We start from the raw sequence: 26,269 nt of genomic DNA on the forward strand, positions 1-26,269 counted from the left end.
GCGCTTCCTGTTTGCCACTCATTTTATCTTCTGGTAGGGGTAGACATATTGTTTAGGCCTACGTTTTTCTCTGGCAGACAGGATGAAGCAGAAGACCAGGTAGGGAGATGTGCTAAAAGTCTGTCTGTCTCTCAGTCACCTACTCTTGCATTAACTTAGAGAATAGCAGAGGTCGTTGGGTTAGTCTAAAGGGCTGCTCTATCTATCTTAAGAAGCAGCGCTTTGATGAAATTGGAGCAGGAGCGAATTATTGATTCCAGGACAATAGTATTAATTTAATCCAAGTACTTTTGACTATCGATAACATCGATTTTGGGATCGATCCGCCAATACCTACTGCAGTTTTCCTGTTAAACCAGAGTAAGCGCCCAAATAGTTTAACAAAAAGTGATTTATGCATACTCTTTTCCCCCCATTCCAAAACTGTTTCCAATTTTCTATCTCGCAATTTGTGCAAATTGTTCTGCAATCTCTAATATGAAACTGACTGTGTAATGGGATGTTTTAGAATTTTCTATTAGCGTGTGTTTTCATTTGTGGTTTGGTTATCCCAGTATGCCAGGCCTTAATCTGCTTTGTTTATTGGCCTGTTATGTTCATCTGACAAAAAACGAAAGAGCTTTTGCAAATCAACTTTTGCATCATAAAATGTATCTCGATCTGTTTGTTTACCATAGATCAAAAGTGATTTTCATCCTATTAGTTTCCTTTCAACGGAAACACCAGCTAACATTAAACTGTTTCCTTTTACTAGCCACAACTCAGTTCTATTGCACTATCGAAAAACACATTTTTAACTGTGTGGAGGCTTATTAAAGGCTTATTAGAGGACTCTGTCATAAGCATGAAATATATCCTTTGGGTCCTTTTCCCCTTTAATGATGTCTTAATTGCATTTTTGTTCTTATTACGAAATTGTAATAGCCTTCCGAGCATTAGTCAATTGAATGGCCTTGTTTCGTTTTTCTATCTAGCACCTCTTGAAATAAAGGTTTTAATTTCCCCAAAATCTATAAAGCATTTTTCACAAGTTGTCTCTGACGCTATCACATTAGCCAATTAATGCATATTTTAATAGTGTGACACATGTATTGTTTCCTCTCGATGATACACTATTTAGTTTTTGAATGTGCAACGGATTTTCATACGTTTGATTTCCCGGCAATTCGAATTACTTTTTAGTTAACACTCACAGCAATCCTTTGCTGTATCACGGTTTACTTCGTTTGGTTACTTCGTGGATTTTTGTCTTGGTTTCTGTTCCTCATTCTGATTGGCTAAACAGTTGTATCCTTGATTGATACCAGTGTTGAAAATAAGACCTTGTTTAATAACACTGTTACGTACAGGGTTCTTTTTTCAGTAGCGGGATAATCTAACTAGTTACTTTTCCGCCGTTACAACGCCAAAAGTGGTGCGCTACTTTGGCTGCGGAATGCCAACAACAGCGTGTCCATGCACACATGAGGGATTTTTTAGCAGCGTGGTTTTCTGCTCTCTTCAAAGTTTGTTTTGAGATCATGCCACCATTCAAAATAGAGACTAGCATATGGTTAGATTACGATTATGATCGGAAAGACAAATTGGTGAATGAAGCCACCGGCTTTTGTCGTTTTTGGATGAAACGGCTCGATGAGTCGTCTTTTGGAAATAGAAGCCGGTGAACCACCAATCAAGAGTAGGTTCACTTTGAGTGATATGTTTCTCTTGTGATTGGTCAAAATGTATATTTTTCAGGAATTCTGTGCTGTTGATTTTGAGTTTGTTGGGTATTAAAAAGCTAAACTGTTAGTTATTTCATCTTTTTCTTTGTAGATATACAACCATTATGATTCATGCATTTTAAGCCATTAAACATTTGGCTTGGTAGGAGCTGAAACAATATCTATTCCAGCAAAGATGCCCGAAAACAAATACTGATGTGTTTAGGAGCGTAATACTGACAGACTTGACCTGTAAAAACACAGTATCACTAATGGTTTTCTACAGTGCAGAAGGGAAAAGAAAGTAAACATTTGATGGGTGCATGTACGCAACAGTGAAGAGACACTCTTTAAAATATATCGGTAAACTTGTAAGTCATTTAGAATAAAAAATAAGTAGCTATAATTATCTTTATATCAATATTCAATCCTAGACAGAGCGAGAAAAAATATGGTTATTGATAGGCAATAGCAAGTGAAGCATCATTTCATGGGCCTGTAATTTGAATTTATATGTGCCTGCGGATACTTGAGAAACAAAGAACAGAGTAAGAATGTTTGCATTAGTATCGGTCCCTCAATAGGTATGTAAAACAATCAAATAGTAATTACCTGAGTTTAATGTTCGTCATTACAGATGGTACATGCTGCTAAACTTCACAGTTTGATGATTTATCACCTAAGTTTCAATTATTTTGTATACCCTTTTGTTTTTCATTCGTGCATGTAAAAACTGAAGACATCTTGTGTCAAAGTCAAGGCCCGCGGGCCACATCTTTCCACAAAAATAATTTGTATGCCCCCTGAAAGGATTTTGACAAATTAGTATATCATACACTAGGAATAGTTGTGTATTTATATCACTGTCTTTTACTTCTCCTTGAAGGAAGTCTTTTTAGTGAATAGATTTTTGCATTTTATTTTCTGGCATTTAAATCTAACTATATTTTTAAAATCTGTTAAGTAAGTGAAGGATAGATATTTTTTTTAAATCATTTTATCTTAAAGTCAATTTAGTTTACATTTGCTAAAATGGAAACAATATGCCACTTATTGCGCTTGAATACTATTGGCTGGAGTTGCTGAGGCATTTCCAACCATAATTATTTTCATAAAAAAACATTGGGACATTTTAAATGAATACTCATAATCCGCTACAAAATAATCATTTCTTTCATATTTAATACACAATCATACTATATATGTATTTTGGATCCATGTACTAAGAAAATAAAATATCAAATGCTTGTTTGGTTGTCTATGTTAGATGAGTCACTAGCAATACTATTACACGTTTAAAATGTTGTTTCTTTGTTTTCTGATTTTGTTTTTTAAGGTATGGTTCTGTTTTCCTGTTATGATTTTGAATATGTATTCCCTGCAAGGAAAAAACATCAAATATGGTTGGACATTTTACCATCCTCTTATGTTAGGGTCGCCACCGAACCGTCTTGTATTTTAGATGCACACAAAAACCACATTCTTTTGATTATCATATACAGGCTGCTTTACTGTGTTCATGAATGTCTAATTTCAACAAAATAAAGTGAAAATAATGGTCTAAATGAACGTGTCACATTTGTATTGTGAGGGTCGGTTTCGAACAGCTATTAAAAATATATACGTATATATATTATAAAACTGTCAGTCAACCAGTGGGAACCTGCCCGTCTTACACTCATGTGAGCTTTAAGGATTCTCATTCTGCCTTTTTTTCTGTATACATGCACAAAAACTTGCTAAGACATGTCAGGCCAATTCAGTATAAAGCTGGTCATTTGCAGAGTATTTTTTGGCAGTGATGTCACTTCAGACTTTTCAGATTCAAATAATGTATTGCATCAAAACTTAGGCTGCAAGTAATTACAAAACTAACTATATCTAGAATTTACATATTTACACATGTCGAAAAAAAGAATGGGGGAAAAAGCATACACCAGGGGGCGTCGTTGGCCTCCAAAGTCGGGAGAGAGAGAGAGAGAGAGAGAGAGAGAGAGAGAGAGAGAGAGAGAGAGAGAGAGAGAGAGAGAGAGAGAGAGAGAGAGAGATAGAGAGAGAGAGAGAGAGAGAGAGACTGGGCGCTCCCACTTCAGTGTCAGCTCCATTCAGTCACACAGCTCCTGCTCAGACATGGCTGCAAATGTATCTAACGTTACTCTTTGTTTCTTCTGACTTGTGCGGCTAGATGCAGAATCGTTGTTTAATCCCCTCCACAAAAGGCACGTCACTTTGCATTATAGTCCATATTGTTGCACCAGACTATTACACTTGGATTTAGAGATTTATGCAAATTATTTTCAATTACACTCCTCTCAATCCTCTTTGTTATTGCATTCTCAAAAATAAGCACACGTATCTCAACTATTTTTGCCCACCCGCCCTCCTTTCTTTTGGAACCCCACATTTGCATTCATCGTCAATTAGATTAACGCATGATGCAAACGCACATGATGCAGCCGGGCCAGCATGTGAGAAGAGTTAATGATAAGAAGTGGAAGATAGGGGAACTAATAGACTCCAAGCTATTAGCATCACGGTGGGACTAACACATAATGCTTCATTAAACTGAATTAAAGCAAGCCATGTGTGATCGGGCTCTGATGGGAAACCCTTTAAGTGACAACTTCCTCTCTACATGGGAAACGTCATTCATACACATACAAACATGCACTCAGTGGGTATAGCCCCTGAATTATTGCCTTGAGAATATTATGTTTCTAATGTGGATAGTGGTCTTTAGATTGTTTTCTGTTATTAGTGTCAATGAATTTGTTCAAACCATTAATTGCTGTTTAAAATGTTGAAAAAAATGTTAAAATGTCATATTGTCAGATATAACGAAATTGTGAATATGCTTAATTGCTGCTAAAATTATCGAGAAAAATTGTTCAAACCTCACATTGTTTATTTGCTGTTAATAGTGTCAATAAAATTGTTCAAACCAAAAAAGCTTCATGGCTGAATAGAACCAACACTAGGAGTGGGTGATACTGGAGATTATGGTATCGATCCGATCCGAGTAAATGCATTGGAAAATCGATTGATACCAATCTGATACTTATACTTTTTGATTGGAAATGCCAGGGTCATTGAATAATTTAACCGTACCCCTTGAAATAGTCAACAAATATGATAAAAGCAGCACAAACATTCAGGCACTACATGTTTTTTATTATAAAAAAAACAACAACAGCTACATAAATTAAGGGAAATATAAATTAAAAAAGCATACAATGTAACACAAATACAAATACTGAATAATAGTGTCAACGGGACAGCTAACATGCATTTCAATGCACAACATTTAAAAAAAAGTCAATAAGAATTCATTTTGGTGTATTTGCCACAGTGACAATAGATACACATTTTCTTTTCAGGAACAGGAAGGTGTTTACATTTTTGGTTACAGCTTGTTGCTCTCTGATTTCATGTGTGTATGTGAATGTGTGCTGTTGCCACAGTAGCAGACCACTTTAACAAACGGATGACACCTGGCATTATCGTTTTCTATCATTGAAAAAAGATTCCACGCTTTGCTACTCTTCTTGTTTGCATCTGTCATGTTTAGCTTATGATAGGGGTGCCACATTGATTTAGCTATCTTTTCTGCCTGGAAATAAGGATATAGCAGCAGGCCAAGGTGGGAGAGGTGATACGAATGTGTCTGAAAGTAACCCACTTAGACTGTGGGTGCTAGGAGAGAGATGAGTAATGGTTTATCTGCATTGAGAAACAACACTTTAAAGGCATGGTTGAGCCGTGAAGTATCGATCTTAGGACAATAGTATTGATATGATCCTAGAACTTGCAGAGTATCGATGATTTGGTCATTTTTAGCACATACTTAATAGATGAAATATTACACTTTCAAATTTTTAAGCACACCTAAAACGATACATCCACGTAGGCTGAAATCGAATAAATGCACAACATTGCAACATTGACCCAAAACGAAAATTTGTGTGCGTGCATCCCTGTCTCATTTATAGAACTTTCCTCATCCGCCGAGCGTCTAGAACATTTAATTTCCTCGCCAACGCAAAAGGCAAGACCTGGAGAAATAGAGGAGCGCAAAGGGCACTTAACTGTTTTTTTTTTTTTTTTGTGCTGAGGCTCCGATGCGCGCACTGGCTGGCGTCGCTGAGCCCCAATCAGGTGGCATTACGCGCGATCTTTGCGCTCACCATTGGCTGCTAGCGAAGGGAGCTGTGCGCAAAACCAACCCGCTGCTCACACTCGCCTGACAGAAGCCTAGCCGAGAACATCAGCGCACCGACGTACTTGGAGAAGGGGAAACGCTCTCTTTTTTGCCAGTTTTCATTTAGAAATTACCCCGTATTCCCTTCCCCAAACTAGCTTGTTATACATGCGTCTTTATTTTGTTCTATTTTGGCTGTGTGGGAAGAAGTGCTGGCTGCGCACCCTGGCTCCAGTTTGACGCCAAAAGTCACAGCCGCGGCGCAGAATTGATTAAAACGGAGACACTTGGATCAGATGGCGATTCCGAGGAGAGGAATTGCGAGACCCATTTTTCCTTTTTGCAACCTCGCTGCCGTTTTACGGGCAGATTGTTCAGAAATGTACGCGCTTGTCAAACGTGAGGAGTAACGTGACACCCTCCTTTTTGAACAACATTTTTTGGTTGTTTTTGAAGTGCACTTGGAGGGAGAGCGCAATCATGCTCCGGTTACTTTTTCTTGTGTCCATCCTGGAAGGAGCGCGCTCTCAGCTGCGCTACTCCGTGGCCGAGGAGCAAGAACCCGGGACCGTGGTTGGGAATATCGCAGAGGATTTGGGACTAGACATCACCAAATTATCTGCTCGTCGCTTCCAGACTGTGCCTAGTTCGCGGACACCCTACCTGGAAATGAATCTAGAGAACGGCGCGCTCGTGGTGAAGGAAAAAATCGACCGTGAGGAAATCTGCAAGCAGACAATTCCGTGCCAACTGCACCTGGAAGTGTTTTTGGAAAACCCCTTGGAACTTTTTCGCGTTGAGATTGAAGTGATGGATATCAATGACAACGCACCCAGTTTTCCAGAGGCGGATATTTCAGTGGAAATAACCGAGAGCGCCGTGCCCGGGACGCGCTTCCCGGTGGAGAACGCCTTCGATCCGGACGTGGGATCGAATGCACTCAGCACCTACGCCATCACAAATAACAATAATTTTTACCTCGACGTTCAGACTCAAAGTGATGGGGTCAAATTTGCCGAATTGGTTCTTGAAAAGCCTCTGGACCGGGAGCAGCAAGCAGTGCACCGTTACGTCCTAACCGCTGTGGACGGGGGAAACCCGCAACGCACTGGTACCGCACTTCTTGTGGTTAAAGTTCTTGACTCCAATGATAATGCACCTACTTTCGATCAGTCTGTTTACACGGTCAACTTGCGGGAAAATTCCCCTGTAGGCACCCAAGTCATCCAACTCAACGCTACTGATGTGGACGAGGGGCAAAATGGGGAAATAATTTATTCATTCAGCAACCACAACACCCCCCGGATTAAAGACTTGTTCAGTATTGACGCCAGGACGGGCAGGATCGAGGTGGCTGGTGAGGTGGACTACGAGGAGAGCAGTACGCACCAGATTTACGTGCAGGCAAAAGATTTGGGCGCAAACGCCGTCCCTGCACATTGCAAAGTGCTTGTAAAACTTGTGGATGTGAATGACAACAGCCCGGAGATCGGTTTCAGCACCGTCACCGAGTCCGTCAGTGAGCAAGACGCACCAGGTACCGTTATTGCGCTTTTCAGCGTTTCGGATCGGGACTCAGGTGAGAACGGTTTGATGAGCTGTGAGATCCTGGGGGATGTCCCTTTCAAGCTCAAGTCAAATTTTAAAAACTACTACACCATCGTGACGGACGGCCCACTGGATCGGGAGACCACCGAGTCTTACACTATAACAGTGGTGGCAAAGGACAAAGGCCAGCCTGCACTGGCATCCAGCAAATCCATTAAAGTGCATGTCTCGGATGAAAACGACAACGCACCCCGGTTTACGCAGGTGGTTTACGACGTTTATGTAACTGAGAATAACGTTCCCGGGGCTTTTATCCATGCTGTGAGTGCTCTAGACCCGGATATTGGACAGAATGCTCTGATTACTTACTCCATATTGGAGTGCGACATACAGGGCATGTCTGTGGACACGTATGTTTCCATAAACCAGGACACGGGTTACCTTTACGCCCTGCGCTCATTCGATTACGAGCAACTCAAAGAGTTCAGCTTCATGGTCCGGGCTCAGGACTCGGGAACTCCTGAGCTGTTCTCCAATGCTACTGTCAACGTGGTCATCGTAGACCAAAATGATAATGCCCCGACAGTTATCGCACCTGTGGGTAAGAACGGCACGGCAAAGGAGCCCCTACCGCGTGCTGCCGAGCCAGGCTACCTGGTGACCCGGGTGGTTGCAATGGACGCAGATGACGGCGAAAATGCGAGGCTGTCCTACAGCATTTTGCGGGGAAATGAAATGGGCATGTTCCGCATGGACTGGAGAACCGGAGAGCTGAGGACCGCCCGGCGGGTGGCCCACAAGCGGGAGTTTCAGGGCCATTACGACCTCCTGATAGAAGTACGGGACCACGGGCAGCCTCCCTTATCATCCTCAGCAACCATGAGCGTGATATTGGTGGATGGCGTGGTAGAAAGTCGTGGCGGAGATCGCGGCTCTGCCTCCAAGGCTAAGGAGACCTCCCTCGACCTGACTCTCATCCTCATCATAGCCCTCGGCTCTGTCTCCTTTATCTTCCTCCTGGCTATGATCGTATTGGCCGTGCGTTGCCAAAAGGACAAAAAGCTAAACCTGTACACCTGTTTGCTGTCTGCCGACTGCTGCTCGTGCTGCGGTGCCTGCTGCAGCCGTCACGCACGAGGCCGCAAGCAGAAGAAGCTGAGCAAATCCGACATCATGCTTGTTCAGAGTACCAACGTGACTTCGGGGGTGGGGCCGGTGGGCCAAGTGCCCGTGGAAGAATCAGGGGTTGGAAGCGTGGGAGGTGGCTTTGGATCCCACCACCACCAGAACCAGAATTCCTACTGCTACCAAGTCTGTCTGACACCGGAATCCGCAAAAACAGATCTGATGTTCCTCAAACCGTGCAGTCCGTCGCGGAGTGCCGAGACGGATCACCAGAACCCGTGCGGTGCCTTGGTTACCGGTTACAGCGACCAACAACCGGACATTATATCTAACGGCAGTATTCTTTCCAGTGAGGTAAGGAATGACAATAATTCTCCCTCCTGTTCGCTTCCTCCATTCCCACCACAATATCATGTTGATATGTAACAGTAGATTCTATGTTTCCTATCCAACCTTGAACAGATGGAAATTGACTGACTGTTTGACTCTTTGGCCTTTAATCATCGTTTTGCCTAATCGACAGCTGACATGCCAATTAGGAATTCTCATGTGGCCCTTTAGTTTTTTCCCTCATGTCAGATGAAGCACATACAGATCATTGGAGTATTTCTCATGCTAGACTACCTAATCCCATTCTCGCACATGGGATACACTGTTTTTTTCTGCGTAATGCCACTTACAAGATAAAAGACTAAATAAATATACATATATATATATATATATATATATAAATATATATATATATATATATATATATATATATATATATATATATATATATATATATATATATATATATATATATATATATATATATATATATATATATATATATATAAAAATAAATTAAAAGTTAAACTCTGTATACATCTTCTAGGGATATATCTATACATATAAAAAAAAGTAAATTAAAAAAAATAAAAAAATAAATATATATATATATATATATATATACACATATATATATATATATATATATATATATATATATATATATATATATATATATATATATATATATATATATATATATATATATATATATATATATATATATATATATATATATATATATATATATATATATATATATATATATATATATATATATATATATATATATATATATATATATATATATATATATATATATATATATATATATATATATACATATTAAAAGTTAAACTGTGTATACATCTTCTAGGGATAGTCTGTTTACAATTATCTAGTTTATATCTTTAATTTCTAAAGATATATTTGAGTGGTGACCAAATTATGGGTCGGGGGCCATTGTTTGCAGCGGTCAACATACTCTTCGCACGATATGTACTCCCCAAAGTATAGCTGTTATATTTTTAAGACGTTGTGGTAATTTTTCAAAGATATAAAAAATATTTCCAATCACAGTTTTTTATTAAACAAGAGTCATTTTTTTATGCAAATTTTAGGATACGGTACGAATAAGTAGTGTGTTTTTTTCTTGGGTGTGGCCCTCAGGGGCAAACAATATGACAACTTTGATTTACAGTAAAACAGCCTTTTACTTTTTTGGTAAACATGGTTTTAAAAAGCATTGTCGGCTTGGTATAGTAAGTGACCAATCAACAGTCCTTTTTTTTTTGCCATTTTCCATCATTATCTTCAGTCAAGTAATTTCTGTGCATCCCTACAATATTTTAAAGTACAGTATATACAATTTTAGTCAAACAGTCAGAGTATATTATGTATACTCAGTATGCAAAGTCCAATTGCAAACCCATTTGAAGTTAATATGTGCTGCAAATCATCCTCAAAGTCAATTTTATTCATGGAAATTACACTACAGGGAACAGTTCATGTGTTCGAACGTTTGCATAAAAAGGGGCAGAGAACCACACTCGCTCAAAGATGGTTCTAATTATGTCCCTTTTCCCCCAAGGAAAGATTCACGCTCTATATATACTTAGACGGCCGAAATATATCGAGTCGGCCAGCGTCAGACGAAAGGAGATAAGCGAGTCGGTGGCCCCGTTTTGCAGCGGGGGATCTTGTGGGGGACGCCGAGCTTTTTTCCCGTTGATTGCAATTTGGCTGGAGTGTCGCCAGACAGCCAGTCACAGTCTTGCCTTTGCTGCGCTTTAAGTATTCTGTGCACGAGCCATCACGGTAGCAGCGTGAACAAAGGTTGTTCAGTCCCGGCGTAGGCCGGCTCAATCATTTACGCATTCAATCGGCCCCTAACCCACTCTCTGCTGCTCTCTCCTCACCCGCTCATTAAGTGGATGGGTGCGTGCCAGTGGATGCATTCAACACTTATACCGCATAGACCACGGCATACTTTTTAACCAGCCACTCTCATATATGCAGTTGTGGTCACCTATGTTTCTCTGATGTAGGAGTCACAAAGTTTTTTTACTCACTGATCATGGTAATGACTTTTTATTTTAGTGTAAAAAAAACATACTTGTATAATACACATTATTTAAACATATTCTCGTAAGATTATAGTTAAGTAGTGACTTAAAAAAAGGTGAGAATACGCCAATGGATTTTGAACTTGCAAGGAAAACATGAACAGGTCCGAACCCTCAAATGAGAAATTCAAACCTATTTTAAAAGACCTCTTCTAAAATATTGATTTTTATAAAATTTACTAGTTTACAGAAAGGAGTTCCGCCCTAAAGAGTGTTGGAATCAAAGAACAGCAACATTATTGGCAGATAGTGACAACGGTGTAAACCAAAGATCTCAAACATATGGCCTGTGGGCCAGATCGGGCTGTTGAATCATTTAATCCGGCTCGTCATAAATGTATGATGATGTCAAAAACAAGAAGCGAGTCTCTAGTCCAGGGGTGTTCAAACTTTTTCAAAAGCGGGCCAGATTTGGTAAGATGAAAATATGTGAGAGCCTGCCTTTCTTCGAACAGTCTTTGAAAATGATTCCTCTGTGAAAGCTTTGAAGTGTTTGCCGATCACTGTGCCGTTAAAACAGCTTCCAGTTGTTTCACCTTTTCACAGTGTTTGTTTCCAGTTAGTTTTTTGTAGTCAGCATGTTTTGTCCAGCCGTGTCTCTTGATATTATATTATTTGAAACTAACCGCAGTCGCTTAGATTTCTCACTGAGAGCCAATGAGGAGGTGGCCAAAGGGCTACGGCTATTATCTGGTGAAATGCTATATATTTTTTTAACGTACAAAAGTATTCTATACTCGAACCTTCCTGTGTGGAGTTTCCATGTTCTCCTTGTGCTTGCGTGGGTTTCCTCCAGGCACTCCGGTTGTCCGACAGAGACCGCAGGCCAGTAACAAACTGATCACAGGCCTTAACTGGCCCCAGGGACAGACTTTGGACATGTCTATTTTAATCATATCTTTCAAAACGTATTGTTTTTAAAATAGATGCCAAACAAATGCTTTCACTGACCACTAGAGGGTTATAAGGATAAACTCAGTTTTAGCCTTGTTTGATCTGATTTGGTCTAAAGTGATTGGCCATGCACAGCTAAAACTCGCTCCCACTTGAGTTTGTAGAGTGTGGTGAATTTATTCAGGAGTAAAACTGCATTAAATCAAAGTTTAAAAGAAACCACTTTTCACATTCAATGCCAAACATAAAAATCATTGTTTCCCATTATTTTTAAATAAATGCGTTATACTTGGAAAATATCCCATGTCATCTATGGTTATATACAATGTATGGTAGGCTACTTAAGTAGGCTGACTGGTAAAGAATAATACTGCAAAACTACTGTAAGGTAAATATTTTAAGTTGACTTTCTTTTACTGATCCTGCCTATCTTAGAATAGAAAATGAAGATCTGACCCTAAAGTCAGACTGAGTTTCCGTGATGTAATAGTCAAAATAATGAAAAATAAGTGAGCTATAATAGTCAAAATAAAAAATAAAAACTGGCAACCTATGTAATTTTGTTTGAAAGTGTCCTATTTTAGAAAAAGATTCACTTATTAATATATATTTTCAAATTACCAACAAAATAACAGAAAACTCATCAGTGTTCACCTGTTTTTGGAACAGTTCTTTGATAGTGATGGGATTTACAGCTCTGATTAGAGACCTGGTTCTTTTGGCTTGCCTTCTAACCAATGTTCCCTCTAATTTTCTCCGGGTCTGAGCGTTCACAGAAAGTCGGTGAGCAACGCTTGAAACAACAGTGAGCATCAGCAATCCCAAGTGTGGCAACTAATCCGTTATCAAACATGTCCAAAACTTGACATCAAGTTACATTTTGCTGAGTTTCCGGCAATGCAAAATTATTTTTCACTTTTGAATAAATTGACTAATGTACTATTGCAAAGGTTGTACGGCCTACAAAAGTCATTTCTTTTTACAATTCTTTCACAAGATTTCTATTTCTTTTTTTTTCCTGGTATCTTTTGTCGCATAATACTAACATTGTTGGGGCCTTATTTAGTTGATTGCACGATACAGAACTGTATTTAATTACATTTTTAAGTGGGAGTTTAATGTTGGCAACAAGATTGACTTGATATAATTGGAAATTATTTAAATGCAACACAAACTTTTTTTACTCTGTTTTTTTTCTATTTTTTAAATTTATTTCTAAAACAAATCTTTTTGTGTTTTATTTTTTTCCCAGCTGTTACTTTTTTCTTGCTTTTTTTGTTCTCTATTTCATTTTTCCTTTTATTTGTTTCTTTTTCTTTTTTTCTGGCTTTTTTTCCGAAATTTTCCTGCTCTTTTTTTCTCTTTATCTCCTTTTGTTTCTTTTTTTCCCAGCTCTTCACTACTGTTTCATTTTGGTATTTATTTTTATTTTTTGTTCTAATGTATATGAACGTTTAGCCTTTTTATACGAAGCAACACAAAATACAACACAACAACACAGAAAGCTATCTATAGTAATTGGGAAATGCTACGAACATTTCCCGTTTGCCATCGGCAGAAACCCTATATTTTTCCATTATCAAACATTTTTGAAAAAGCAGCAGGGAGAAACCAAGGAGCACCAAAGATCCACATAAATTTCCTGAAAAACTTTAGCCGGTCGAGTGATACAACTATGTTTTTAGCCATCATTCCTTTTGTCGGTCCAGAGCGTTTTGTATAAATGCTGGCTTTTAGAGTAACAGGAAATTGAAAAAGAATTGCTCATACGTAATGCAGGTTTATCAAGCTGTCTTATGTACATGCACACCTCAATCCATAACATCATTGACGCACAAGCAGACACAGGCAGAAAAGGGACAGGACAACTGCTTAGCCAATCAGAATGCAGAACACAATGAGCGGTAAAAATATGCATTATAGTGAAACCACGCTAGAGCAAGGGAATACTGTAATAACCGTTTTTTTCTGGCTTTTCTAGAATAAACACCAACGTGCAGAACTCAGCTACCTGGTGGACAGACCAAGACGTGTTAACAGGTAATGAAAATTGCACACACAAAAGTCGATAGTAAGAATGTGCTGAGCAAGACAGTCTTCACCTCTCACTACCAGAGGACCGCTAACATCCAGCTGGCTAAAGGCAAACCAAATCTATTCGCAGATCTATAAAAGTGAATATTACACCCATCAGTATTAGTCTTGTGGATTCTGCATCATTAATTGTGGCTCTGAGAGCCCGCGCACTTTCCAACGTGTCCGTAATGTAGCTCTTCAATTTGGCACCAGTCCCATAACCGACAGAGCGCTGCCTATTAAAGCTCTAAGACTGGATTTCATTACATGCCATGTGTAACATCCAATTTAGAATCACCATGGCCGCCGTGACGGTATTAATGCAGTTATGTGTTGGCGGCTTCGGGTTCTCTCCGCGTTCGGCCCCCTCAATACACCCTCCCACCCTCTCTCCGTCAATTGCACTATCCTCGGCCTCGTTTATTTAATCCCGCTACGAGTATTGCAGCCCGACCTCGGTCTCCACCGGCGAATGTGTTCTGTTCCCTGTGTGATGAGTTCTATCTGGCCCCTTCTGCTGCAGCTCAGCCTTCCAGGAAGCAGACATTGTGAGCTCTAAAGACAGCGGTCACGGCGATAGCGAACAAGGCGACAGTGACCACGATGCCACCAACCGAGGACACTCCGCCGGTGAGTTTTCTTAAAATGCAATCAGACCGTGCAGACTTGTGACTTTGGAACTTTTAGAAGATATACTTTCATTGCTGGGCGCTAGTAGCTGCCTTTCTTAAAATAAGGGTATTGATTGCATTCTCTCAGAAATGTTAGTGCCCAATCTACAAGATATACTATAGTTTCCGTACTATAAAAAGCAAAACAGCAGATAATAAGGCGCACGCCCCGAATTAGTCTTTTGTGATTTATTTTAGGGCTGCAACAACACATTGATAGCATTGTTTCAAATTGATTATCAAAAGTGTTGGTAACCTATGTATTCTTTGATTCGTTGTTTCACGCGATTTATGAGCTATTAAAAACTTGAAATAGATGCATATAGGTGCATTGCATTTGTTGATAAGTTGTGGATTGTAGTACAACTTTGGTCCGGCAGAGACCGTTTTTATAAAAGTAAATCCTTTGGAATGTAAGATTGCATCATTACAAACAAAATTGGCAAGAAACAGTCAAACACGACAAATTTAACAATTTTCAAGGGAACATAAAAGTGCTGCAGATATACAGAGAAAAAAAAATCTGTGAATGAATTAAAGAAAAATACTATTGATGACATGTTAAACTCAACAGAAGGGGTAGATACTTAAGCAAAGTATAACTTATTTGCACATATTCAACAATTTAACAAAAAAAAACACATTCTTTGACTAGACCTTCAAAACTGGGTATAGACTTTTGATATTTCTTGTTTTATAGATATATGTTTTAAATGGGAAAGTTTATTAGAAACAAAAGCTTTTGCTACAAATATATGGTTCTTTTTTACACTTTTAAAGAAATGATTCATGAAAATTATTTTATAAACTGGTTTATTTACCAACTAAATTTATGATTAACCCGATGTAATAAAAATACTTTTACTACAATCTGTGTATTCTGGATCAAAACTTCAATATAACAACCAAATAAAGGGTCAGTATATTCTTTGGCCCCTGGATGTCTCTGTATTGTACTGTAAAACCAATATCTACTATGGAGACTCAAAGTACCTAGTTGAGCCTCATCTTATGTGAAATAAAGTGATTTTTTTTAATTAAACTATTTTTTAAAAATGCATGTTTGTATGATAGTTTTTGTATCCTTACTCATTTTTTATATGACGTTAAACATTTTAACAACTAAGAGGTACTCAATAATATACAATGCCCCTTTAAAGAAAACTATGATGATAATTCAGTTCATCAGTCAGGGTAAAATCAAAATATTTTTTTTTCAAAGACAATGTCACCACCTTCTTAGTATCAGAGCGAGTTATTGTTGTAGTTGGAGGCAAGGAAGCTCCTAACACAAAATTAAATGATAAAAAGATAATATTCAATTGTTTAATGTTCTTCCAATCTTGTCTTATCGGAAATGATTGAGAATTAGCCTGTATTTGAAGATATCTTTCTTAGCCCGAATCGCATTTTTTTTTTTTTTTTTTCAAATTAAAATTCTTCTTTTGCCCTGGATTGAACTTAATACAGGTAGTGGACCCAGGACACCATAAAAACACCGTGTTGCAAAAATCAAAGTACCGTATTTTCCGCACTATAGGGCACACCTAAAAGTCTCAATTTTTTCCAAAAGCTGACCATGCGCCTTATAATACAGTGCGCCTTATATATGGCTCAATATTAAATCGCAAGGTCTCGCAACTTACGCAACAGCCGCCGACTCGATTTTCCCCCGAACGTGGAGTAGTCCGCGGTGTATGCTGGGATTTATATAGCGGCGTTTCATTGGCTAACCAATGTGTCAATCATCATTTGAATTGATCGCTATTGGCTCAAGTTATTCGGAGCCTTGGATAGGCTAGAGGGCCGAAACAAACCCTGCAATTGGCCGAAAAAGATGTGTCAATCATCAGTCAAATCGATCGCTATTGGCTAAAGTTATTCGGAGCCTCGGATAGGCTAGAGGGCCAAAACAAACCCTGCAATTGGCCGAAAAAGATGACTGAAGAGCAAGCTTGCTAAACTACGCCATAAAGAAACATGTTTCATTAGTCTGTATTTGTAAATATTTTACTCTCCTGGATTTACTACACTCACGGTTGTAAGAAGACCATGATTGCGTATCATTATTGAACGTGAGAACTTAGGTGAGCTATGGGGCTTTATATTTTCCCGGTATCTTGTTTTAGAACGATCTTGATGTTGCTGTGATGAGTTGAGTGAATTAAACTCAATTCCAAGTGTTTATTGTCATATGCACAGTAAAGTTGTGAGCGAAAAAGAAAATAGAAACTAAGGAATGGTTGGCATTTCTTGAATCCCAAGACTTTAACCTTCCGAATGATATTTGAAACGATGCATTTGAGTGACATCGTACGGACACCGCATCCGCACGTGTCTACGACACTCATTTGCTTCTTTGCAAGCTTTGCGAATGTTAAGGGGGTAATCAATTTGACTGAATCATCTGACTGTTTTGTCGACGTTCCCATTGTAGCGCCTTATAATCCGGTGCGCCTTATCTATGGAAGATATAGGACCAAAAACTATTTTTTGGGGCTGCGCCCTATAACCCGGTGCGCCCTACAGTGCGGAAAATACGGTACTGTCTTTCTTACCCAAAAATATTAGGGTTATTCGAGGTCACATTTTCACGAACAATGCCGACATTTTGATTATCATTAATACCATTACCAAATACTGATAGTATTTGTGGGCACATGTACACAGATACAATCCCTACCTTCAGCAAAAGAAATTATAATGTGTTTAAGGGAATATATTTCATATAAAAAAATCCTTATTCTTTTCAAAGGCAATGGCTTCAATTCCAGGTTCCTGAATGTAAAATTGCTAGACGATGGTTGCCAATAACATCGCGAGCATCAATGCCTTTTAAAGGCTGATATCGGCAGCAAAATCAATACCTTATATCGGTACTCCCCATTCCTAAACAATATATCTTTCCTTACGTGTCTGATTTTAGCAGATTTAATAGATGCATGTGGCCTTTGCACATTCCTTTATATAGCCTTCGCTCAAAAAGTTTAGCGAACCCTGTTCGAAGATTTGGCAACATTTGCTTTTGCACATTCCCCCCGTCTGCTCACTGCTGTTACGCTGAGTGTAACCGAAAGGACAATAAGTGTTAGGCCTGCACTTCTTTCATGGCGGTAATCAATAAGTCCGCTCAAGTGAAAGCTGAAGTGACATAATGAGATGCGTTTCAATCAGCTCTATGAATTGTTGGATTCCACTTTTTTATCCTAGTCAGCCAATCACTAATGCAAGACATTTAAGTCTATACTTGCCCTCTAGTCTTCACTGCAGTAATACAATGTAAAATACGAACCAAATGGATACCATCCAAAGAACATATTAAAGACATTTTTATCTCCATGACAACTATTTCCTACTATACTTCTGTTTTTGACTTTTCGATCATATATAAGACTGTTTTGATTACTGATATCTTAGAGTACTGCTCATACTGGGACATAAATCAACACTGTTATTGTTGGATGTCCATTACCAGTGCTGGGCGTGTTACTGAAAAACAGCAATTGGTTACATTTTCTAGTTGCTTTTTTTAAAAATGATTTTAGTCGTATGGGCTCCACTTCCTGTGGTATGTCTTAGGCGACCATCTCTCTTCTGGCTGTGTTTTGATGTAGGGGTTTGCTCCCCCTCATGACACAGTGGCAGGAAAAGCCTCCTTGTCTGACTAAGATACGGCATCTTCATCATCTGGTCGTTGTTGTTTTCTGGTGTAAATCTGACTCTTAAGAGATGAGCTGGACATCAGGTTTGACGGGTAGCAGCGTTGCACAATATTGATACTGGGGGAAAACTATTTTGTTCCGAACTAATGACTGTCAAATGACTCTTACGTTGCACCTAAAATGTAGCATATAACTCCAAAAGTAACAATCCAGTTACTCAAAGAAGCCGACCCCCTAAAACTGCTTTAGCAGTATAATGAAACTAATAGTAGAAAACATGCACACTAACCTGTGGAAGCAGTGAACTCTTAATATTTTGTGGCTTTTACAATCTTGAGAGTTTGCAAGTGAGCGTTTAACCAAGAGACTCCATATCTATTTTGTCTCTGAACTACAATTCATGCAAAGCGTTCCTCCGCAATTTCTAGTTCCTAAACAATTATTTTTCCCACCAGGCAGGGTGTTCTGAAAAATTACTTTTACAACACATTTTTAACGTAAAGTCTGAGCTCACGTTTCCCCTATTGAATTCCCGGTGGTTTGTTGTTTCTGTTTAAGCCATGCCCCTCTTCACACAAGCTGCATACCATTCGCTAAACACAACCAACCATGCATCTATAAGATGACCTCCTGATTTTAATATCTTATTTTAGAATTGTACATTCGGCTTGGATGTAAGTAAACACATTAGGGAGACTACCTCTGTGAGGAGGAATTCGGCAACCTCGCACTCTGCTTGAGACGGTGCCGTAATAACTGTATTTTGTTGACTTTTGTAGGGATATAAACATACCAAAACTTCAAACAATTTTGGTAGTGGATCAAGGATATAATGCGTTAACATTAGTGATGGAGGGGTATCCAACAAGCAGAGGACAAAGTTGTTTACAATCTATATTTAATAAGTAGCTGGATAACACAGTGATGCATTATGTAGTAACGGCAGTAGTGTTGCAAAATGGTATTAATTTTGTTACAGTACCAATTACCAAGGAAAGTAATTGCATTCCAGGAACTCTTGCCTTTGGGTCACATTAGTCCCAGTACTATCCATTACTAGTAAAAAGGAAAAAAAAAAAACATCAAGCTTGTTAAAGGGCACCTTTACAGTTGCCAGGAAGCAGCAGACCAACGTCTCACTGACAGTGTTTTTTTTTTTTTTTTTCTTGTCCACTTCAACAATGACCTTTCAGTCCCATGGCAAACAATTTCATAGAAGAGATAACGCTGCCACAGTTGCACAAATGTCAGAATTTTTTGCAAAGGTTTTTTTGATCCTAAAGCAGGGTTGGTAAAACTTTTAGAGTCCCGGGCCTCTTTGGGTTTAAAAAAATAACCAATGGGCCTTGAATGGTTCTCATTTGCGTTTTGGAATATAGCTGCATGCATACATATTCATGTTATGTTTATTTTTATAATTCATTTTAATATATCAGTTTTATCAAATTGGTTATAAAATGCTACGAATAAAAAAATAATAATAAGTTAGGTCTTATACTTTTCCATTTTTCTTTTGGTGCGTTGATTAAAACGCAGTACTTTGCCCACCCTTGTCCTCAAGGCTTATTCCTATATGTAAAAACTACAAAACATGAAAAATCCTATTATTTATTCCCAAACAAACATTTTTTTGTTCCCATCCCTTTTCCTTTGTTCGGAGTGCCTAGGAGTGCATTTTAGTCGGCGCAGTTTAACATAGCAGTTATCTTGTATACGCAAACATTGTATTACGTTCAGACCTGTTTATTGATCCGAGAGGAGTCAGACAAAAAAGAGGAGCAACGGAAAATCACATTTCATATCGAATTGCCCTTTTCCTCCGAGGGTTGGTTCCACGCAGCTCGCATAAGACCTTTGTCTGGACTGGAGTCTGCCAAATATCGGATCGTTGCTGGGAATACCAACTAAACTTCTTTGGGTCCACCTTGTCCGGGCCATGGTAGTTGTCTGGTGTTCAAGGCTACAGTGGTACCTGTCCCAGGGTTCGTAGAGGTGCTTGTAATCCTTAAGAATGCTTAAATTTTAATGTTGTTTTTTTCAAGGAGGAAAAAGGGTTTGAGTTCTGGGTGAAGTGCTTGTAAATGCTTGTTGCCATGTTTCTCAAAAAGTCTGCTTAAAAATGACGTCGGCACTGCTATTTGGTGACTTCGTTTTGCCATTGCAGACCTTCGACCCTCCTGATTAAAGGCAGCCGGCATTAGTTTCTATAGCATTGTCCTATGAAAAGGACAGATACATGCTACACCTAAACAGTGCAGAATGAAACGTGTATTAGTGCACGGTCTGCTATCAACTATCAATGTTCAAGAACTTTCAGCAACCGAAAAAGTAAGCGGAAAATTACATTTTTATCAAACACCTACAGTACATGGGGACAGATATTTCTCAAAAATATGTACACATGTTCTGTTCAGTTATATTTGCTGTTTACTCAAGATTGTAAGATCATATGTATTGATAAATGAACACGCAAGATTAAATATTGCATATGTAATTTGCTGATATATTTGTGGCTCTGCAAAATACAGGATTCACACTGGACTGTTTCTTTAATTGTTACTGGAACATTGGCTTTGAGAGTGCTTAAAAAGTGCTTGCATTTGGCCCTGAAAATTCTGTAGACACTCTGCCCTTCATACAACCTTAATTCCTCCAGGATCGGGCTCGTAGCTCAAATTGCTCGTGTTATGAGCGTATGTTTCTGATATTAAATAATGTAAAACTAATTGTATTGATAAGGACACTTATAGCACCTCTCCCTATCCGGCCTGCTGCTGCATCCTGCCTGCAAAAGAAATGGCCAGCTCTATGAGCCTACCATTATCAGAAGCTAAACATGAGAAAAGACATTGAAGCGCCGAGCAGTGTGGATGTTTTTTTTTAACTACAGAAAATGACAACATCAGGTGTAATTTGTTTGATAATGTGGTCTGCTTCTGTAGCAACACCAAACATGTACATAAACACATGAAAAAGTTTACCATGCAGAGAGCATCGAGCTGTGACTAAAAATATATAAGTAATTGTATTTTTATTACATTACATCATACTTTTTAAGTTTTTAGTGTAGGTATTGAATAAATAGTAAAACATTTTTAGGGCCTAAAATATGTGTGCTGTCTATTGTAATTACAAACTACATAAACGCAAAGGGAGAAGACGATTAAGACATTTTCAAGCAAACGGTATCTATTGATGCTACCGTGAATTTACTTGGATGGGATGAATACGAAAATTCCCACCCCTACAACTTATACATGTTCCCTGCATTTTATATTTTGAACATTTCAAATTGTGTACACTATAAAACTAATTTCATACAGGGAAAAAAATGAATAAAACATACTGATCTCGTTTTGCCTGTTTTTGGCTCTAAATTCTGACGTCTCGGTCACTGGTAGCAGATGAAATTGTCATTGCACATTGCTAATATTGTGGTGGTATTATACTGGGAATTGCAACCATTAATACAATTGGCTGAGATTTACAGACTGTTCATGATACGTTAGGATTTTTGGAGAATACAAATTATATTTACTGTAACTTTAAAAAAATCGTACAAAGAAAAAGTTTTTTTTACAGAACATATTTTTACCTGTAGTAGTTTGCATGCACAAACTGTCATTCCGATGCTTGCTGTGAGCGGTCTATAGCAATCTCTAGTGGTAGCCTCTGGAAATTCCCGTGACCTGGACTTTCCATCATTTGCAGAGCAAAGTTTTTCTTCAAAATAAACCTTGTAAATCGGAATTCTCATGTTTAGAGGTGCTCGTATAAAGAGGTACCACGGTATTTATCACCTGAGGCCAGACAGAACAGCATCCTTCGACACGCTCTCAGCTCTTGCGTATCAAACACTTGAGGAAGGTCACGCTGTGTAAATCACAAAAGCAGCAGTTGAGATTGAAATATTTGACTCTTTGAACAACTGTCAGCATTTGTGAGCAACAAAGCAGGAGAAAGGAGAGAAATGAGAGCCGATGGCATCACTAACACCTTATGGCAGATTGTTATTGATATGATTATTTGATGCTGATTAGGAAGATGGTTTTAATCTGTTTAAATGCATTGTTGACAAATAATGATCCAGCAATCAAAAATTACTCACAGCATCTTCATTTTTGGTTTGGTCCCGGTATGACCACATATTGCACAACATTTTTTTGACTTTAAAAAATATATAAACACTTTCCTTGGTGGGATTTTTAAATGAACAGATGAACACTCCATGGGATGTAACAGAACATTTGTGTTACCTAAAAATGTGTTGATTTGATTTACACCAAATTAAAAAGTAAGTGTTGATTTGCAGACAGAGATGTCCCTATACACCGTATTTTTTAATGATACTCTTTTAATATTTTGTCTATAAAAAAGATAGTACATAATTAAAATGATGTTGAAGATGTCCAGTATTTTATTGTGATTTTAAGTATGTAAGGTGGTTTTGATCACCAGAACGTCTTTTAAGAAACAGCATGGTAACTGCCAAAAGCATGATATGATCATATTTGTGCCTTTCTTTTAGTGTGGGAAGGCTTACAAATCATTAAAAACTATTTATCTCTTAAAGTCCAACCTTCAAATGGGTACAATGATAGCTTTTTGATCGCAGTATGATTTATTTTAGGCATTATGCATAGCACATACTTTAAAGTACTCTTATATGTGTTTTTGTAATTTCTCAACTGATAATAATTCAGCATGAAAATCATTATCCTCTAATAGGTAGAATTGATCTCAAAATATATTTATTTTATAGTGATTGCCACTGGCACTCTGCCAGTTGTTTACAACAGCCCATAGTTATTCATCAAGGACAGGAATCGAACAGCTCCCGGATGAAAAATGTATGCCAAAAAGGGTTATAATTACCCATATTTATGGTTCAAACCACAGCATTAACACAAAATCTTATGCCTTGCTAATTAACAAACAGCATTTCAAACATGTGTTAACATATTTCAAAATAATGTACAATAAAGCATATATACATGAGCACTATGTGGTTTCTGCCTATGATGATTAACTCAGTCACTGATAAGTGTACGACGATTATAGTCGTAATTGGCAGAAACTGAGTTGAATGTTGTCGTGGTAAACAATCACCATCCTATGGTTATTGCATTCTGTGAATACTATATGCAGCGTCTTAGTATTTTAGCTTCAATTTCCTGTTCTTACTTTGTTCACCTGCAACATATTCTCACTAGGAAAAATACATGAACAATTTAATGCATATGTTTACAGGTGTTGTGCTATGGTATGCTTTAGCAGATTGAAAAAAATGTGTTTTTTTCCTTTTTTGCACCAAAATAGGGCTGTTATCCTTTTTGGCAAAACAATTTGTTCTTGCGGGGAAAAACTTGTTTTGTCTTCTGCGTGGATAGCTTGGGTTGTCTTTTTACTTCCATCTGAAAACTACCTCCTTCTTCCAAACTGATCATCTTCTGTGCAGTAAGCTACCTATATTAGGCCAAAAGTTATCAATAACCCCTTTCCCCCCAAAAAGAATATTATTTTACGTGAAAATTAACATTGTTTTCTAAGTAAATGGCTAAAAGGTTCCTGTTCTACACCCAAAATCTTAAATAGTCTTCATCTATGCCAAATACTAACCCCTATGTTATAAACCAGTGTAGACTTCTTCTGCTGAAAAGGCTAGCATTGTCTTCTTTCACGCCAAAAAAGGAATGTTGTCTTCTATGCCTATCATGCCTTTTTTTACGCGGAAACTATTGCTGATTTATTTTTTTGCAGAAGGCAAGGATTGTCTACTTCTACACCTAAAACTATCTTCTTCTTTTTCCACACTGAACCCCAGTATGGTCTCCTCCCACGTGGAAAATTAACATTGTTTTACTCTATGTTAAAATGAACGTTGTCTTTTGAAAGAAACACATCTATGCCGGATAACAGTGATTCCCTTTTCTACATGGAAAGCTAACATTTTCTTTTTCTACGTCTGAAAAAATTGCTTCTTCTACACGAAAAACTATCACCATTTTGTTCAGGACGGAGAGTTAGTGCTGTCCTCTTCCATGTCAAAAATTTCCGTAGTCTCTTTAGGCAAAAACTATTTTTCTATGGTGAAAACTGGCAGGGTTCTCACGGATTCTTGAATATTCTTGAAATGTATTAAATTCATTTTTCTGAAAATTAGGCCTTGTTGTGCATTAAAATGTCCTAAAATCAATTTTGGAAAGTCTTAAAATGTCAACATTTTAACAAGAGTGTACTTTTAATGAGAATAACTTTTTTCACCATGGTTAAAAGCCGTGCAAAGTAATGTGTATGAGGCACCATGTATTGTGTGCAAAAAAATAATTTTGTGTTTTATGTTTTTTGTTTTAATTGTCTTAAATGTTGGTTCAAAATGGCATAAAAAGTCTCAACTCTAACTTGGTTTAACCTATAGGAATCCTGACGAGTGTATCATTTTGCATGGAAAGCTAGCATTGTCCTCTTCTGCGCCCAAAAATAGCATTGTCTGTTATGCTAAAAACTAGCGTCTTTATCTATGCCAATACAACTGCAATTTCTTCTCCTGGGCGAAAGGTAAAGCTCGTTGTTTACTTGTGCACATAAGTGCGCACGCTATAAGTAAGCTTGATATTTTGATGCCACAAAGCACTATAAACTTTAGTACGGAGACAAATGATACATAAAAACCCTGGCTTATTCGCTCCAAAAAGCATCTTGTGTATTGGTTGATCTTCCAGGACATTTCCGTTGTTTTTTTTGCCCCTACAGTAAAATTGTTACAGTCTATATGTAGTGGATGCACCAGTTATATCCATCCTTATGTAGTGTACGTCTCTGCTTCTGGCAAGCTACACAGCTCACCTTGCTAACAGAAGGGATGAAACCGTTTAGCCCAGTTTAGGAGCATGAAGCAAATGAGCACAGTACTTTGCCAAATGTTCTGAGTGGAATGGATAAAATAATCCCTTATTTAATGTCAAACGTTAAATGCAGAAATAGCTTTGGTTATCGTGATGACGTTGCTCATGCATGCCACCTTGATCAGATTGCTCAAAAAACGGCGTGTGCAGGGATTTCCTGTTTTTTAGACATGTAGATTATTCACTTGCATTACTCTAATCAATGCCCTGGAAAGAAAAGGCAAAGGGTACAGAATTCTGAATTCTGGTAAATATGCACACATTCACAGAAGTAATTAATAAAACACAATATGCAATATACCAACGAGGTGAAAGTAGAACCACAATACGGCGAGGGAACCCTGTTCAATTTGTGCTATGTGTATTGTGATTGTGCCGAGTGTACATTTTTTGCAAGATAATGCACAGAATATCCCTGAGCTAAACCCAGCACAGATCTCACATCAGTTTGTGTATTTCCTCTAAGATTTGTCTGCTTAAGCAAATTTGCTGGGGTGTACACACCCAAAGAGCCATGTGACGCACTTTTGCAGCAGAGTCTCATCCTTCATTCTGTTTCCCCCACACGTTGGATCCCTGCAACACTTGGCTGAGCAGTAATTCATTTTTGAAGCTTTTTGCATAGCAATTATCAAAAGGGGGTTTAGAGGCAGGTTGTCCTCACAGGACCGTGCATCACAATGTCCCGTTCGGTTAAGTCACTGAATATTTAAAATCAAGTGAAACACATCTGCACTTGGCGTATCATCATCCGCACCTGCATTTGCTATCTGCACGTTAACCTTTATTGACACTTTTGAAAATAAAACTCTCAATGTTGTTTACACCAAATGGATTGTGCATATAAGGTGATCTCCAGTTGCTTTTTAAAAAGTAAGAAAATAGCTTTTCTGAGACCAGCATGTCCCCAATGAAACACTCCTGTATCAGGATCCAAAGCGTAAGTGATTAACTGCCACACCCTTATCCAGCCCATAACCCCATTCCAGTTCTTTTATTCAAATAAGGAGCTGTCTTCTTTCTGCATTATT

At 38.2% G+C, this 26,269-nt stretch overlaps 1 protein-coding gene across 4 annotated transcripts in view; it reads left to right on the plus strand.

The window, feature by feature from the left end:
- Positions 1 to 5,953: 5,953 nt before the first annotated feature.
- pcdh10a (protocadherin 10a) overlaps positions 5,954 to 26,269 on the plus strand; it is a 44,503-nt gene continuing 24,187 nt past the window's right edge. For all 4 annotated transcript variants that reach the window (XM_088342507.1, XM_088342508.1, XM_088342509.1 and 1 more), the window contains exons 1-3: positions 5,954 to 8,928; positions 13,906 to 13,964; positions 14,524 to 14,630. In XM_088342507.1, the coding sequence (XP_088198633.1) occupies positions 6,382 to 8,928; positions 13,906 to 13,964; positions 14,524 to 14,630 (2,713 nt within the window). In that variant the 5' untranslated portion in view covers positions 5,954 to 6,381. The remainder of the gene's footprint in view (positions 8,929 to 13,905; positions 13,965 to 14,523; positions 14,631 to 26,269) is intronic.

This window comes from Urocampus carinirostris, chromosome 8 (assembly GCF_059441175.1).
Source record: "Urocampus carinirostris isolate Australia breed hairy pipefish chromosome 8, RoL_Ucar_1.0, whole genome shotgun sequence".
Classification (NCBI taxonomy): Eukaryota; Metazoa; Chordata; class Actinopteri; order Syngnathiformes; family Syngnathidae; genus Urocampus; species Urocampus carinirostris.